This window comes from Sus scrofa, chromosome 15 (assembly GCF_000003025.6).
Source record: "Sus scrofa isolate TJ Tabasco breed Duroc chromosome 15, Sscrofa11.1, whole genome shotgun sequence".
NCBI classification, from domain to species: Eukaryota; Metazoa; Chordata; class Mammalia; order Artiodactyla; family Suidae; genus Sus; species Sus scrofa.
The window spans coordinates 100,771,409-100,790,794 of NC_010457.5; the positions used below are offsets into that span (position 1 = coordinate 100,771,409).

General features: G+C 34.5%; 1 protein-coding gene across 5 annotated transcripts in view; it reads right to left on the bottom strand.

The window, feature by feature from the left end:
* The window catches only part of PGAP1 (post-GPI attachment to proteins 1), an 87,052-nt gene that overhangs the window by 37,857 nt on the left and 29,809 nt on the right, over window positions 1–19,386 (bottom strand). For all 5 annotated transcript variants that reach the window (XM_021075856.1, XM_021075858.1, XM_021075855.1 and 2 more), the window contains 8 exons: window positions 18,696–18,748; window positions 17,827–17,893; window positions 12,782–12,887; window positions 11,813–11,868; window positions 9,995–10,078; window positions 6,569–6,615; window positions 6,095–6,146; window positions 2,117–2,194 (listed from right to left, as the gene is read on the bottom strand). In XM_021075856.1, coding sequence (XP_020931515.1) covers window positions 2,117–2,194; window positions 6,095–6,146; window positions 6,569–6,615; window positions 9,995–10,078; window positions 11,813–11,868; window positions 12,782–12,887; window positions 17,827–17,893; window positions 18,696–18,748 — 543 coding nt within the window. The remainder of the gene's footprint in view (window positions 1–2,116; window positions 2,195–6,094; window positions 6,147–6,568; window positions 6,616–9,994; window positions 10,079–11,812; window positions 11,869–12,781; window positions 12,888–17,826; window positions 17,894–18,695; window positions 18,749–19,386) is intronic.

Consider the following 19,386-nt stretch of genomic DNA (forward strand, 5'->3'; position numbering starts at 1 on the left):
TCAAAAAAATTTTATTTTTTAATTTTATTTTCAGGCCGCACCTGTGGTATATGAAAGCTCCTGGGTCAGGGATCAAATCCAAGCCATAGCTCTGACCTATGCTGCAAACTGCAGCAATGCTAGATCCTTTAGCCGACTATGCCAAGCCAGAGATCCAATCCGTGTCTCCTCAGCAACTGGCAGTAATCTGCTACAGTCAGATTCTTAATGCACTGCACCACAGTAGGAACTCCCTCAAAAAAATTTTAAGCTGCCTATTTAAATACATGTCTCTTTCTGATGATGGATTATAACAGATATGTAGAAATTATGAAAGGCCTAAATTACCATCCCTGTTAGACTGGGTGTGCAACATTAAAGTCAGCAGTGTTACTTTCCACAGTGTTAAGACATATTAAGTATTTATTAGGCTGCTAAGATTGGCTATTTGCAAAAGGTTCATTAATTTCTTGGAATAACCAGAGAAGGCCTTTCCAAGTTTGGGAAAGATGTTAAATTCATTCAAAACCAACTTACCTGAAAGAAAAACCCTTAAAGAGAGCTTTTAGTATTGAAGATGTTGAATTACCTCTCACTTGAGCTAAGCAAAACAAAACAATGAATCCATTATAAGGTACTTGTGAGACTCAGTCTTTGAGAAGACTACCAACTACATCCCCCTCTCCTTTAAATCTTCCTAATGATTTTGGCCCCAAATCTCAAATCTCATTCAAGAAACACTTTTTTGAGGATTCAGGCAGTGTTTGCTAAAAGCTAAGGATGCAAAGTAGAGTAAGATCTATCCAGTCCTTGCTCTCAATGAATTGATACTATGTTGATAGCAATAAAGACATAAACAAGTAAGTTATAATTCAGTGTAAAAAATTCCTCAAAGAAGTTATAAACAAAGTATCATGAGAATAAGTAAGAGATTAATGGAGTCATTTGGAAAAGGAAAATAGGGGACACTTGGGCTAGATCTTGAACGATAAGTTTACTGGGTGATGTGGAAAGGGGGATAAAGGGTCTTTTCACCTCCATCATCTTCTTTCCCTGCCTATAACTCTCAAAAATCATCACACTTTTATTCCTACTCCTACAAACTTTCATAACCCCTTAAGAGGTATTCTAATCCATCCTATACCATAAATTGATTCACTTTCCAAAATAAAGAGGTCTGGTCCCATTTATACTATGACGAAAAATCTTTCAGCTCCCTACTTCTCCTGAATTCTATAAAATCCTGACTCTTCCAATCAAGGCCCTCTACAATACGGCCATGACTATTTTTCCAAACTTTTTTTTCCACTGCTATTCTACCCATGGTACCCATGCTTCTTAAAGTAACTATTTACTTACTCATTTTCTAACATACTCCACACTTTCCATGTTTGAATCGATTTCTTTGTCCCAACAGTTATAAGGTTCATTATAACTTTCTGCAATGTTACTAGCATTTGATATGTGGCTAATACAACTAAGTAACTAAATTTTTACTTTTATCTAATTTTAATTAATTTAAATTTAAATAGCTACACATTTAAATAGTTAGTGGCTTCCATTTTGGACAGTCCAGGTCTAGAATGTTCATTCTATCTATAAAAACCATAACTATCCTTTAAGGCAATTTAAAATATAACCTCATAACAAAGCCTTTCTTGATTTCATCAATTAGAGATACCTTCACCTTTAACACTTCATTACTTGCTATATTCTGATCTGTATTATGCATTTTTTGGGTATCTCTTTTATTCTCACTTTTCCTCTGGCTACCAACTCTACTTCTCTCCCACTACCCAACAGTATGGAGCTTTTTAAGAATAGGGTTCATGTCTTCCTCATCTGTGTGCCTCATATAATCCCTAGCATAGAGTTTTGCACATAAAAGACTCACAGTTTCTGAAAGATTGATGAAGTGGAACTAATTCCCACTTGAAACAAAGAGACCCTAGATTTATTCTGCTTAGTTCAAGTCAGAGTAGTTGATCCTAATGATTTAAACAGTTTTAGGTGGATCACCAAACTGGCCACTGTTGTAGATAAGCCCTAAGCTGAGGAATTCATAAAAAAATAACTTAAATATTTAGCATAAGTATCACCCAAAACATTCTGATAACAACCTTAATTTGTTTGTTACCTTACTTCCATGAATAGATGGTACATAAACAACAAGATGAGACAAAGATGGATAGTCTTGGAGTCTTAATGTCAGAGACTAAAAAAAAAAAGGAAAAAAAGCTGATTTTATTTTTCAGAATATACAGAGCTTAAAGCATGTTAAAAGTATGATAAATGATAAACACATTTCTTACTTAATAAGTTATGAAAAAACTAATTTCAAACTTTATGTTCAATACTTTGTAAAATGCCCATGCTTCTATTTTCAGGTCAATGAGCCTGCTGAAAGTCAAATTTTTAATTATGTAAATATGCACTGCCAAAAATATTCCTTGAACTGTATCCTTTCCCATAAAACAAATGACGCTTAAACCCTACATTTAATTATTTCATGTAATTACTGCCAGATTTGGTGTCTTTTAATATTTGTCTATTTGTTTTGCATAATGTTCATTATGATCTCTACATTTATTTTGGTGGTATATGAGCATTCAATAGTTGATGACTGAATGGTTGTTCAATATGATGGAAGAACTACAATTAAATCTCAAATGATTCTGATCTAGCCTAAGAAATAAACAGTTCTTGGCTAATGATATGTATAAACATCATCCTCTGGAATTTATTCAGTAAATGACATGAATACAACAAGTTTAATAATACACTTCACCAAATGAACATTTATTCTCTTTTCAAAATTAAGACCATATCTTAGAGTCCACATTTTGAGGAATGAATAGATAGGAGGACTGGTCTATTTAATGAAAAGCCAGGCTATTAAACAGTTTTCAAGTCAATTTTTTTCCTGACAGTAGATGTGGGGGTGGGAGTAGTTTATGTTGTAATAATTCGTACGCATTAAGAAATTTCTGCACTCATTACTCTCCATTGTTCTTCAGAAGCACCAATGTGAGCAAGATGGATAGAGGTATTGAAGTTAAAGAACTGTCACTGAGTGACCCTCAAACAGCATGACAGATTCACCTGGGAGTATACCTCAACTTACTGGGCTGCACCTCAACTTACTCGACGACTCTGCAATAGACATAACATTTTCTAATGCAAATCAAAGGGCCTAGAAAGGGTCACACAAACAAAAGTTTCAGGCAACTGAAACCAACCAGACAGATGACAGACAGTATGAAAGATAAATTAATAAGAAAGAACCAGTTACTCTGTGTAGCCATCCATTCTGAGAGCTTTTATTATTTATTCTTAAGAATCATTTTTCTCAATAACCTATTTAGGATTGGAATACTTATATCAGTGTCAAAATGTATTTCCTTATAAGGTTCTCATATAATTATAATGTCAGTTGGAATCTGGCAATATGATATTCATGAAAATTGTTACACTGAAGGTAAGATTAATATGAAGTTTCGAAATTTTTTAGTGTTTTAAGGGTAAAGTGATCTTAATGCTGAGGCAACACAGAAAATCAAACACTAGTGTCTGGATGTCAGAAATCCTCAAGTTCTACTGCTGCATGGCAAAAGCTTTGGTGCCAAAGTATGATTTAGTCAAAGTAGTGACTAGATAATTTTTCTCATATAACTTTTCAAAGTTAACTATTTTGTTTGTTTTTAGCAATAAGTCCATTTGGATGTGCCAAATTCTTGGCTTGTGGTTTGTGTGTTTTTAGAAACTTCTTCATTGTACCATGACAGAAAAGTTCCATGTGACTGGTACTGTGAAGTCCCTAAACTGACTTTATTAAGTGCTTTGCTGGAGGAGTCTATTTATTAATAGTTCCACCAGCAAGGATGACAAACATGGTATGACTCTCATCCGACATTACCTTTATTGAGATGATATAAATATGAATAAAACCTACAAAATTTTTTCACTTTAATCTTTTCTTTCCCTTCAACCTCATCACAAAATAATTTTGTGTGTTTTCTATTAATGGCTCACACACACATATATATAACTTTAATTGTCATTATAATGGAAAAGTTTACTTGCATTTAATAATTATAATCTTCAACTGAGAATGCAAAAGACAGAATATTCTTTTTTTTTTTTTTTTTGTGATTTCTTGGGCCGCTCCTGCTGCATATGGAGGTTCCCAGGCTAGGGGTTGAATCAGAGCGGTAGCCACCAGCCTACACCAGAGCCACAGCAAAGCAGGATCCAAGCCGTGTCTGCAACCTACACCACAGCTCACAGCAACGCCGGATCCTTAACCCACTGAGCAAGGCCAGGGATCGAACCTACAACCTCATGGTTCCTAGTCGGATTCATTAACCACTGAGCCACGATGGAACTCCAAGACAGAATATTCTAATCCTTATTTTCTAACTTCTTTCTTCCACTTTTCTCCCCAAATTCTAGCAACTTGTTAATGCTGCTTGGCATTTTCTTCCAGTATCCACTACAGCAAGTAAGCAACTGGAAAAACTTATTCTTCTATTGCTCATCTAGCTGTTTCTTATATTTATTTATTGTGTATTTAGGGCCGCACCCGAGGTACATGGGGGTTCCCAGGTTAGGGTCCAATCGGAGCTGTAGCCACTGGCTTACGCCACAGCCACAGCAATGCAGGATCCAAGCCCGCATCTGCGATCTACACCACAGCTCACGGCAACGCCAGATCTTTAACCCACTGAGCAAGGCCAGGGATCGAACCTGCAACCTCATGGTTCCTAGTCGGATTCCTTTCCACTGTGCCACAATGGGAACTCCTGTTTCTTACATTTAGAGCAAACACAGGGTCTTAGAACTAGGTGAATACACTGTTTAACCTTTGAGACTTTAAAAAAATTATATAAGGATTTTATGATTTAAGAAATAACAATTAAAAAATAGTAGCAAAGTAACATTTTCTCAGGATTTTCTTCATTTATTTCTTTGTAACTCTTAAATTATAGACTGGATAGGATATCCAACCTGGAAATGCAAGGAAGTATTTAATATACCTTACAAACAATCAGTAAGTAAACTTCTGTTTGCTTTGCTCCTGTAGGCAGTTAGGACAGAACCACTGAGGGACTGGTTAAAATGTTCATGAGTCAAATCAATTATGTTTCATATATACAAAGCCAAATGAATCAATATGCACAAAGTAAGACTGACCAAGGTGACAGAAGGGAAAAAAAAAAAAAAAAACACACACACACACACAAAAAAAACCCCACAACTATTCCAAAGTCAAGTGTCAGGACTTGCAATTATTCATTGTCATCATTCTTCTCAGCTGGTATAGTACAAAGTTGACTATGCAAATGGAAACATTCATGAGCACAAAAAACTAACTTAACTGGAGTTGGGAGACTATCAGGAGGACCAAGCAGAGGGCTTCACATTCAAATCTATGAGCACAGTATTCATTATGGAAATATATTTTTAAAATATAGATTTACTTGAAGACTAAAAACTTTCAACAGTGGCATAAGATTATCAGTTATAATAAATACAATCTGGACATTAGAACAGGTATTTTCATCAAATCTTAAGAGTTGTTTTATTTTCTCGACAATAAATTTTGTGAGTATGCAAATCAGCCTCTTGCAAAGACTTGCTGACCTACCAGTGCTACTTAAGGAAATCACTAAATTATTAAATAAATCACATGTAGTACTAAATAAAAGCAGATGGTTATTAAAGTGCTTAACTACAAATAACAGTGAAGTTGAAAAATGCTTTGTGTCTCTGAGATGCTTACTTCTCCACCGTAGGTCCTCTCCCCAAAATGAATTCTGAGTATTCAGCTTATTATTTTAAGACAGAACATTCCAAACAAACCCTTAACTGATTCTTAAAAATTTATCTATTGGATGATGCTATAACATACAGATTTAATTTTATTTAGGATTGCTGACATATAGTTTTAACTTCTGAAAGCTAAGAAAAAAAACTTAGAGAAAATATTTCTAAAATGTACATTAGTAAATCTCAAGTTCATTTAACACTTAGATGAATTTACAAAAGAATATATTGTACAATGCCTATAGGCTCAATATTACCTGGATGTTAACATTCTAAAACCATAATTTACCTTAATTGTTGGCAGCAGTTCAGCTTTCCATGATAAATCAACTCCTTGCCGGCTTTGAAATAAATATGAAAATACAATTAAGGACAAATATATCAGAGTATTATAAATTACATATAAGTGTCAGAGAAAAAAGAAACCATCAATGAACCTATCAGAGTTCTAATGAAGTCAAATCTAAGAAGTCTAATCCAATAATACACTTTACCCACTTTTCCTCTGGGAATAAAAAACTGTTTTTCCTTGCAACCAACTATCATTGTTGGCAAAAATTACTAGTATGTTAATTTCCTTTAATTTTAAAATGAATACTATAATTTAGTACGGTAGCAAAATGAGCTTAAGAATGTCTGAAAAAATTTTTTTCTAGATTAAAAAAAAATCTAGATACCAAAAAAAATGTATGAAACTATGCTTAAAGTGTGATTTGAGTATACATTATGTTGAGAAAAATGAACAAAGGTTCAAAACACTTACCACATAGAAGTGCTGTTTATGCAGCCAAAAATCCAACTATTTGTATCCTATTAATAAGAACAAAGCACACTAAATATTATAGAAAATAATTATATCTAATGGGCATCTTCAACATTTCACTGTTATATGATAGGGTCAATGGACACAATGGAAACATATAACAACAACTTGTTATTTAAAAATGTATCCAAGACATTGTCAAAAGTCATACAGGTCAAGGCTAAGCAAAGAAGTCTAATGTCAACACAGACAGGTAAGAAAGTTAACATGGAGCAGCAGTATGAGACACTGACCTGATGGGTTATCTCTTCACAGCATACTGCTAAGCAATTCTAATTTCTGACCTAACACTTTAAGAGTATTGAGTTCCCATTGTGGCTCAGTGGAAACAAATGTAACTAGCATCCATGAGGATGCAGGTTCGACCCCTGGCCTCGCTCAGTGGGTTAAAGATTCGGCATTGCTGTGAGCTGTGGTAGGTCCCAGACGCAGCTCGATCCTGTGTTGCTGTGGCTGTGGTGTAGGCAAGCAGCTACAGCTCCAATTTGACCGCCTAGCCTGGGAATCTCCATGTGCCATGAGTCCAGCCTTAAAAAGATGAAGACCAAAAATAAAAAATAAAAAAGAGTTCAGCAATGTCCACACTTGAATTAGGTAGTCACAAAGAAAATAACCTACATTTAAAAAACAGAACAGAAGAATAACAGTAGAAGAATGAACAACTAGATTTTGACTTTAATGGAAACATTAAAAAAATCCAGGGCCAAATAATCAAAAATAACAATCTAAGCACAGCTTTTTTATCATTATGTTCTCATTTGATTACTAGGCAAATAAATTCTATGCAACTGAGAATATGCTTGGCTTGGTTCCAAGGTTCAGGACTAAAACTGGTTATTACTTTATTAGCACAGCCTGGGAGTGCTTCAGAGATGGCTGTGGTATTTTTAAAATATTATGTATTTAGCTCCAGTCATTTTTTGTTTGTTTTTTAGGGCTGCATCCACGGCATATGGAGGTTTCCAGGCTAGGGGTCCAATCAGAGCTACAGCTGCTGGCCTATGCCACAGCCACAGCAACATTAGATCCGAGCTATGTCTGCGACCTACACCACAGCTCACGGCAATGCCGGATCCTTAATCCACTTAGCAAGGCCAGGGACTGAACCTGCTACCTCATGGTTCCTAGATGGATTTGTTTCTGCAGTGTCATGACAGGAACTCCCAGTCATTTAAGAGCAGTACAATCCAAGATTTTCACTACAACTTTTAATGAAGTAGTAAGAGCAATGCTCCAAGATCTAATAATGATCCAGCTACTGAAATCCCACCAGGGCATAAGAGAGAAACACTGCTGAGACAGCTATGTACATTTCCCCAAAGTACACAGACAGGACAATAAAATAACAATCTTTTCACTCAATTAATATTTATAAAGTTAACTGAGCTCCCAGTGTAGTTAAGAATCCAACTGCAGAGGTTTGAGTCACTGCAGAGGCATGGGTTCAATCCCCCATCTGATGCAGTGGGTTAAAGGATCTGGTGTTGCCACAACTGTGGCACAGGTCACAGATGTAGCTTGGATTTAATCCCTGGCCTGGGAATTTCCATATGCCATGGAACAAACCATTAAAAAAAATATTTATTAAGACCATTCCAAGGCCAAGGAATTATGCTAAGCCCTCAGGAAAAAGATTAATCAGGTAGACATAGCCTCTCTCTTCATTGAGCCTAAATAAAATTTTACAACATTTTTCAAGAATATAGAAAGGCAAGGTGAAAAAAAGCAAAAACAATGTGGTATTTCTCTGCTCTCCGTTGCTGGGAAAATACTTGTGTACTTCGTTATCAATTAACCTATACTTCCCAGAAAAATAACATGACGCGATAAAGTAAGGCAAAAGAACAGACGTGCACAGCCTAGGCAAACAAAATCAGGCAATTTCTCAAGATCCAACCCAGTTTTGAAATGGGTTTTTGTAGTTACTAAAGGAGTCTATCCTCAAACACAGCCGTTATTATGAAAACTGCATGTATTCCACACAACTTACTTCAGTGTATAGAGAACTCTGATTCATTCATCAACAGACTGAATATAGTATTATTCAAACACACCCTAAAACATGGTGTTGTTATAATTTGTCAAAAGAACAATTTCAGGTCATCTAGTAAACACCCCTAAATCAATTAATTATAAAGCTTGTATTGAAAATCTCGGAAAAAGCCACTCAGAATTTGCTAACTTCTAAAGTATACAGAAAAGAAAATGCTACTTGATCATAAAATTTATGGATCTAAAAAAAAACCAAAAAAAAAAAAAACTACCTACAGTAAAAAAATGAGGAAATGAGGCCCTTAATGGCTCCTAAAATCATTAGGTAAAAGACTGATTAGGAACTTTTTAATCCATGGATCATGCTGATACCACCTGAGTCCACTGATAAGCCTTTGCTACTAAAAGTGGGACAACCAGATATTATATACCTCCTGATGTGATAAGTACACAGCTCTACTTATAAAACATTCTTTGACAGATGTAAAACTGTGGCAATCCCACTAAAATTAGTATTCGTTAGCATCTAGCCCACAATGCCTGCCTACTATCTTTTCTAAAGACTTTGCTATATGGTCAAATGGCAGTGTCAAGCAACTAAGTGATATATTAGATCCTAGTCCTAAAAAATACAAATAATCCAACAAAAGGGAGATAAGAGAACTTGAAATTATGAAAGACGCAAATATAAAGTGAAGAATCCTAGAACATGAGAAAAAAAATCAGAATAGAGAGAAAAGAACCCAAATTGGGAAACAAATTCCTGAAAGAAGTGTTGATAAATTATTAAATTATTACTTAAACATTCCTAGCATAAAAAAGTATACTCAGAGCTTCTAACATGTTTCTGGCATTGGAGGTACTCATTAAAAAGAAATACAAACAAAATCATCATACTGATACTGTATGACTAAATACCACTGTAACAAAACATTAACTATGCTTTTTTAGAAAATATTTGGTATAAAAAGTATTGAAGAGTATGGAAGCCAATGGAAAAATAGGATTTACTTTATAAAACAAAGAACAACCTTGCTTAAATACATCTATTCTTTAAAGTACTAACAGAATTTTAGAATAAAAGGAGCTCAATTGAATTCAGAATACATTCATCCTAAACATACTGAAATTAAGGTAGGAAAAGAGTGTGGAATTCTTAAACTAGAGGGAAAATGTACAAGCTGATAGTATATTAATAGGTACAGAAGGACTGTGATTAGTACTTTTCAATCAAAACTATTCCAGATAAATGTTTTTCACCTAATAGATTAAATAATAGTTCATAGCTAACGATGAGATCCATTAGATAGTAGTTGAACCTTAAAAATAAATGGAAGCCTTTTAAACTTACATAAAATGTACCAATTTTCTTACCAGCATAGTGCTTTGACAATAGACATGAGTGTAGATTTTTCTATGATTTGCAAGGGGAAAAGTGAAATATATCTTATCAGATTCCTGAAAAAAAAAAAAAAAAAGAGGGAAACATAAAATGATCATGAGGCTAGAAAATTTCATTCAAAATTTCAGGTAAGTGAAGAATTTTTCTAATTAATTCTGATTAGTAGTTCTAATTCTATCATTCTTGGTATTGCTGAGAACCAACCAATCTTCTAGGAATGGGAAGAAGATACATATGCAAGATAGATCAGGTACAAACTCTGTAGTCCTGAATTTGTCTTGGAAGTATCAGTATGAATACATGTTTGTTTTGTCTACGTGGCTTTGTTTTTTGGTTTTATGACCAAGGTAAAATACATTTCTTAGCTCTGTTCACTGAAAAGGCCTAAGAAATGATAAATCATTAGCCATAAACATCTCTAGTGCCCAAACTATAGTTTTCAGATACCATTTTCCAAATAATAGGAAAAGCTCCTTAGACAAAAAGCAGATTTAAGGCCTGGGACTGGAAATGTTACTCAACTAGCTAAAATACCTTCTCATACTAGAAAGTGAGGAAAATATCAAAGACAACCAAAGAGCCGCTGTACCAAAAAGATTGAGGAAGCTACCCTGAAATGTCTTCCAGGGGTCAAAGATAGAACAATTTTAATATCGATTTTAGTATCAAAGACAGAACAACATTAGTATTTTAGTTCAGACAGGAAAAACAGAAACGTTTAAGATCATAACACTGGAGGAACCATCCCTCAAAACATCTTACAGTCACTGATGGAGGACATTTGTGAGCCAACACATTACTCTGAAAACCAGTAAATATAAGATCCAAACAATTATCATTTTTTCCTTTGTAATTTGTTCCACTTTTGATAAATTTAGTAGATGAGAAGCTTTTCTATACAGTGTTCCAGTTTTTTTTTTTAATGTTTCATTTCTTTTGGTCTTTTTGACATTTCTTGGGCTGCTCTCACGGCATATGGAGGTTTCCAGGCTAGGGGTCCAATCGGAGCTGTAGCCACTGGCTCATGCCAGAGCCACAGCAACGCGGAATCCGAGCCGCGTCTGCAACCTGCACCACAGTTCACGGCAACGCTGGATCCTTAACCCACTGAGCAAGGCCAGGGATTGAACCCGCAACCTCATGGTTCCTAGTCGGATTAGTTAACCACTGCGCCACGATGGGAACTCCTATAGTGTTCCAGTTATTAAATGAAGAGGGAATAATCAAATTCACATCTCACTGTATTTGCATCCCCCAAATGAATCTAATCTAGGCCTTCTTCATCAATAACTGCTAACAAAAGAGAGATGTCTAGCAAAAACAAAAGCAAAACAAAAACCAGAAATCTGAAGAAGCATTTGGATTCACCTACCAAATCACATAATAGTAGACAAAGGAATATACCGAATGACGCTATAGGAAAGCAATCAGCAAAATCAAGACTATGTGAAACTCTTATTGGACAAATGCCTTTTTTCCCCAAAAACTAACTGCAAGGGGAAAAAAAGGGTGGAAAAAGTATTAGAGATTAAGAGAGGAATGAGACATAACAAAATATAATACACAGGCCTTGTTTGTACCCTAATTTAAACAAACTGGAAAACAAAGAAATAACAAAACATTTGACCATTATGATAAAACTAGAAAATTGAAGACTGACTAGGTTTTAAGGAATTATTACTGAATTGATTTAATATGGGAAAATAACATGTAGTTATTCCCTTAAAAGAGTCTAACTTTGAAAGAATATTTTTGGAAAAAAATGCTAAATCCATTGTTAGTATACTTACATTGTAAGCCACATAGGTCCACTTAGACACTTTTACTGGCACCCACATAGATGTCCCTAAGATAAAAGAAATTAATTTACTTCACTTTTTTTTTAATATTAAGTGATTTCTTTTACTGAATTTCTCAATCACAACAGAATTTGGAAAAAAAGCAGTTTCTTGGAGTTCCCATCGTGGCACAGCAGAAATGAATCCGACTAGAAACCATGAGGTTGTAGCTTGGATCCCTGGCCTTGCTCAGTGGGTTAAGGATCCAGCGTTGCCGTGAACTGTGGTGTAGGTCGCAGTTGTGGCTCAGATCTGGCGTTGCTGTGACTGTGGTGTAGGCCGGCGGCTACAGCTCTGATTGGACCCCTACCCTGGGAACTCCATATGCCATGGGTACGGCCCTAAAAAGACACACAAAAAAGAAAAAAAGCAGTGTCTTGAACACTGGCTATTTTAAAATAGAAAATTCAATGAGATGTTCTCTTTATGCTCATCAGCAAGGAATACTCACAAGCATTTAAAATCTGTTTGGTATCTAAACTATAAGGATTACCAGCAGAAGAAAGCATATTTCATTTTCTAAACTCAGTAAAGTATGACATACACTTGAAAACAAAATTTACCAGCAAAAGATGTACTGTTAAACCAAAAGACTGGAAAATGATTAAGAAGCTAAGTCAGGAATGACACAGCACTTATTTTATGTGTCTAGCAGGCGAACAGAGACATTTACTCTTAAATTTTTCTGCTGTCATGTTATTTTCAATACAAAATTTTTATCAGAAATATCTTACAAATTGCTTTTTTACTTTCTCCCTCCTTAGCCAAGAACCTCATAAGAAACCAGCATAGGGAAATTAATAAAATATAATAGGATTATAATACCTGAAGTATTATAGCTTCAAATAATTTATCTGTTAATAACAAATTTACTTAAAAATAAAGCTCTACTTAAAATCAAAACATGTTATTACCACCAACCTGTTAAGTCAGAAATTATTGACGGATTTTCCTCAAAGTGTTTTGCTGGGTGTCTTATAAAGTGGTGATTCAAAACAGACAATTTCTTCTTGGGATTTTGAGTTATCTAGAAAGAAAATCGATACATCCTGTATCCTTTTATATTCACTGTGATGACTTCATGAAACTTTGTTTCAAGAAATAATGATAAAAGCCAACAGTTAGTTACCCTGGGCCACGCACTGTTTTAAGTGTTTTAACATCTTACTCACTCATTTAATTACCATAAGAACTCTAGGAGATATTAAAATTTGACCTGCATTTTAAATATTAAAAAACTAAAACATGAGAAATTAAGAAACTTTCCCAAGGTTACACTCCATTTAAGAGTCTGGTCCAGGATTGAAACCCAGGGATCCTGGCTCCAGAGCCCATGCTATTAACCATTAGGCAATAGCGCCTCTGAAGCAACTGCTAAAAATAAAAACATATAAAGATATATAGAATCAGAAGAACTTAAGAAACCCTCTGGTTTAGTGATTCCAACATTCTAGTTTCCAAACTGAGACCAGCACCAATCCCTCAACATAGAATTCAGTGGCCACTAGAGAAAATGAATTAAATTGCCAAATGCCCTTCCTTAGAAAATTCCTTTATTTACTCTGTCATACTTTCTTTGGGTCAAAATACCCTTTCTTTTGTGAAATAAAAATTAGAGTAAACTGGACTTTTCTGTTGAATGTTTTAAAACATCCTAATATAATAAATGTTGGCAACTTTATATCAGTCCCTCCCTTTTAAAAAATGTACTAGCATATAAAATCCATTTAAAATCTACCACTATTTGATATTCTAGTTTAAACTTGGAGGTTCTGACAGCTAAGTGATTTTCTCAACAACACAGTGAGAAAAATGACAAAAAAAAGACAGTGAAGATGCAGGTCTATACGAAATCATTTCAACCTTAGGAAGTCACCTAGCATTTGCTTGAACATTTCTAACTTCCTACTTTGTAAGACAGTACATTCCAATTTTAAAAATTCTTAGCAGAAGAGTGTTCTGCCCTAGTTAGAGCAAATATCTGCTTCCCTATTACTTTGAAATAGTATATTGGGGAACAGATCTTCAAAAAATTAAAGATGTTACATGCCCTCTCTTCTACAGATTAAACAACTTCACAAAACACCAACTGTTCTTCACAGAACTATTTCAAATCCTTCACTACTCTGACTGCCTCCTCTGGATAAACTCAGGTTTGATGTCTCTCTTAAAATAGGATATACAAAATAGAATACAGTCCTCTAGATATTGTGTAAGCAGACTGGAGGACATTAGAATTTTACCTTCATTGATGCAAACTCTATATTGCAATCAACTCAGTCTAATATAAAATTATTTTTTATTTTTTTAAAAAAGCAGCAATCCCATTTACCATTGCATCAAAAAGAATAAAATACTTAGGAATAAACCTACCTAAAAGAGACAAAAGACCTGTACTCTGAAAACTATAAGACACTGATGAAAGAAATCAAAGATGACACAAAGAGATGGAAAGACATACCATGATCTTGGATTGGAAGAGTCAATATTATCAAAATGTCTATACCACCCAAGGCAATCTACAGATTCAATGCAATCCCTATCAAATCATCAAGGACATTTTTCACAGAACTCGAACAAAATATTTTAAAGTTTGTTTGGAAGCACAAGAGACCCAGAATAGCCAAAGCCATCCTGAAAAAGAAAATGGAGCTGGAGGAATCAGGCTCCCTGACTTCAGACTATACTACAAAGCTACAGTCATCAAAACCATATGGTACTGGCACAAAGACAGAAATATAGATCAGTGGAATAGCACAGAAAGCCCAGAATTAAACCCACGCACCTACAGTCAACTAGTCTATGACAAAGGCGGCAAGAATATACAATGGAGAAAAGACAGTCCCTTCAATAAGTGCTGCTGGGAAATCTGGACAGCCACATGAAAAAGAATGAAATTAGAACACTTCCTAACACCATACATAAAAATAAGCTCAAGATCGATTAAAGACCTAGATATAAGACCAGACACTATAAAACTCTTAGAGGAAAACATAGGCCAAACACTCTCCAACATAAACAGCAGCAACATCTTCTCAAATCCACCTCCTAGAGCAGTGACAAAATAAATAAATAAATAAATAAATAAATAAATAAATAAATAAATAAAATAAACAAATGGGACTTAATTAAACTCAAAAGTTTCTGCACAGCAAAGGAAACCCTAAACAAAACGAAAAGACAACCCACAGAGTGGGAGAAAATCTTTGCAAATGCAGTGACTGACAAGGGATTAATCTCCAAAATTTATAAACACTTCCTACCACTCAATACCAAATAAACCCAAACAACTCCATCAAAAAATGCGCAGAAGATCTAAACAGACAATTCTCCAAAGAAAACATACACATGGCCAAAAAACACATGAAAAGATGTTCATCATCACTCATTATTAGAGAAATGCAAATCAAAACCACTATGAGTTACCACCTTACACTGGCCAGAATGGCCATCACCAAAATGTCTAAAACAGTAAGTGCTGGAGAGCATGGGGAGCAAAAGGAACCCTATTACACTGTTGGTGAGAATGTAAACTGGTGCAACCACTGTGGAAAACAGTATGGAGATTCCTCAGAAAACTAAAAAGAGAATTACCATTTAATCCAGCAATCCCACTCCTGGACATCTATCCAGAGAAAACCATGACTGCGAAAAGACACATGTACTCCAATGTTCACTACAGCACTATTTGCAATAGCCAAGACATGGAAATAACCTAAATGCCCATCAAGAGAAGAGTGGATGAAGAAGATGCGGTACATATACACAATGGAATGTTAGTCAATAAAAGAAAAGAAATAATGGCATTTGCAGCAACATGAATGGATCTAGAAATTATTATGCTAATTGAAGTCAGTCAGACAGTGAGACACCAACATCAAATGCTATCACTTACATGTGGAATCTAAAATGGGCACACAATGAACTTCTTTGCAGTACAGAGACTGACTCACAGACTGAAAAACTTATGGTTTCCAAATGAGACAGGTTGGGGGGGTGAGGGGATATACTTAGGGTTTGGGATGGAAATGTTATAAAATTTGGTGTGATGATTGTTGTACACCTATAAATGTCATAAAATTCATTAAGTAATTAAAAAAAAAAAAGCAGCTACATCCTTTCCGAAACCAATTAAAAGCCCAGAGGACTTTCTACCAAAAGTTCAGTTAAGTTAGGACTCTCTCATCCTTATTTATTATCTAGGGAATCAACCCACTGACAAGTTTTCAGCTATGACTTTTATACTGATAACCACTCAAAATTACTCTCTGATACTCATTCCTTGGTACCACATGTTTGGGACTAATTATTCTTTGAGTTACAGTTTCCTTGTATATATGTTTGTTTCTCCTAAACTATATGCTTCTTAAAGAGTAGGAATCATATCTTAACACTTTATTATCTAATATTTAGTTTATAATATATAGTGAGTTGGTGAAACAGAAGTTTCATATAATACTTTGATTCTTAGCAGTATTAGTTATCAAAAATTTCTCATTTGTTCCTTGAAATAAGTCTCCAAAATACTTATCCACCCAGAATTATATTATATGTCAGTATTAAGAGTTTTCTCATCTTGGAATTTTAATGGAAAACAAGATTTGATTTTTTTAGAATTGGTTTTAGGTACAATTTTTAAAGAATATACCTGTATGAGAGTCAACTGTTCACTGGCTGAAATGGTGTTTTTCCTAAACCTACCAAATGTCATTTCAAACACAAACTGGTCAAATACAAGTTTTAATTGATTGTATTATCATATGTAGTTGCACAGACTAAAAAATTTGCCATAGTTAAAGACTCACAATTTAAACAAGGTTGAAAAACTGAAAAATGTTTGTATTCCAGGACCACATGATTCCAGTGTTAGCAATGTTAACTCTATGAAGCTGATTTACTTCAATAAATATATTAATTTAAATATGGTACCTTGTGGTTTAAAATGTGGTAAACGGAACAATTTGGATCTCTCTTATTGCATTCTTCAGGAGAGAGCTAAGTATCTATCATTCTCTCTAATAACAGTTATGCAGTTTTCTGAAGGGTTAAGGAAAAGAACAGACTCTACCATACTCCTAAGAGAGCTACAGAAACAAGGTCAAAACACATGTTAGGGAAAGCATGACCTAAAGATCTATTGAGAAAGAAGCCACACATGATAGTCTCTCAAAGAACTGGAGCCTTCAGGGGAAAGAATCCAAAAATATCTCACATAATGAAAAAAATTACCTAAAACACAAGGAACTTTTCCTCCAAAAGAAGAAGCCAGAGCCACAGTTCTCAAAATATACTTCTATGGAACAGAGATGCACTGCAAAATGACCTGAGGTGAAAGTCTGCTTAAGGTTGAGTAATGGCAATTTGTTCCCAGTACACAGGAAAAAAATAAAAATTAAGTTAATAGGTAGAATTCTATGAATTGTGCTGAAATCCTTGGTGCCCACCACTACAATTTATCCGTAAGGATACAAGAAAGACATGAAAGACTAATATGATTTCCAGGTGTCCTGGTGATTAAATAACTTAGAAAATCACTGGCTTGGAGAGTTTCTATCTTAAATCTCAATACAGAAAAGGTTTGACTCTAGAAGTACCTAATTTAGGTTCTGGCACACTTGTGTATTCAATGAATGTAGATATTTTGATACTCTTACATATGGATATTTGTAATAATTATTTCCCTTAAGGTGAAAAAAAGAAGAATATATATCAAATTTTAAACAGTAAAGGGGAATAACTGGAGGAAGATTTAAGGTATTCTTTCACGTTTTCATTTTTATTGCAGTCTTTATTAATAGTGATCAAAGTAGTATCAGAAAAAATAAAGGTAGTTACATTTGGAAACTAATACAGTCAATATAAGGTGGAGGCTTCTATTTTCATCAAAGAAAAAAGTTATCAAATCTATCACTGCTCTAACAAAAGCTTTGCTTTGTTGAAATAACCTTTAATTTAAAAATACATACTTGTTTAGTATCAGCATCAATAAGATCAAAGAAGGCTCGAACTGTAGTCAATTGCAATTGTTTACACCTAAAGAACAAAATAAATGTTACAAATGAAACTTCCTCTAAAAATATACTTTTGATACAAACATGAACAATTCTATAATTTAATGGAATATATGAATTTCCCTTAATGTTGAAAACTCAAATTATTTGAGTCCTTATTACTAAGCATATATCTTAAAGCTTCATTACTTAAAAATGAAGTAAATTAGGTCTTTCTGGATATTGGAGAGCAGATCTGTCAGGATCCCTCTATCTTTCCTAAATCTCCATGTCTGCCCCATCTTCCTATGTCTGAACTGTTGTGGTTCCTATAGAAGCCACTGACTGCAAAACCAGAGGAGGGTCAGAAAAGAATTCTTTAAGTCAAAACATAGAAAAGATACTAGGTTAGGGACTATGTATTTCTCCATCCTTATATTAACCTATTTATTTATTTATAATAAGGGTAAATCTAATTCCTACTTGGTTTTCAATATGCTGCTCTAGAATAGTCATTAATCAAGTTTCCCGAGTTTGGTGACTGGCCAAAAAGCCCAATTTGTAAGTGTCTTTGATTCTGCCCAAATATGACAAACTCTAGACTAGCTTCATTTGAGACTGATGCTACTTGTTCTTTAGGAGAAGATTTTATAGGTTGTCAAGGACACCTTGGTCAAAAAACCAAGACGAGAAAAAAGGTTGGAGTTCTAAGCCCCTAAGTAAATCTTTCTCCTCAATCCTTATTTATTTATGGATAAAGCTCTAAGAAAGCTAACAAACCATGCAATTCATTGATGAGAAAAGAGGACCATCACTAATTACTAAAATAAGTTATATGAACTTACCATACAATGGAAAGGTGGTCTGTTGAGACCCAGGTCTTAGGCACTGCTGAACTCTGAAAGAAAAGAAATAAAACTATACTTAAGAAAAGCATATTTGTCAGTCTCCCAAAGTCCTGAAATTCTTATAGGCTAATATGTAGAAACATGTAATATCAGTTTCACTATTTTATGACAGACATTTTAAAATGATGCATTCTTATAAAAGGTGATCCAAAAATATTTAGATATTTCCTGCATACAATAATTCTCTGTCATTGCTGCTTAGTCAGGCTTAAATTACCCTTTAAAAATTATTAAAACATCCCCAGATTACTTACTGTAGTTTAATGTCTAACTCATTACTCTAATAACAGGTTGAGTTTATAATTCTTTAATAAATCTTAGTGTATATTTAAGTTACAATAGATATTTTAGTAATTTTAGTTCTGACTAGACTATCACTTAATATGTTAACTCTAATCAGGGTGTGCCTGAGAAATACCTAGGCTGGGGAGATTTTTCAAAATAAATATGTCTGATCACAAAACTACCAAATTAGACTCTTTTAGTGGAGTCCAGGCTTACTTATTTTGAAAACAAAAACAAAAAAACCCTTGGAGTTCCCGTCGTGGCACAGTGGTTAACGAATCCGACTAGGAACCATGAGGTTGCGGGTTCAGTCCCTGTCCTTGCTCAGTGGGTTAACGATCCT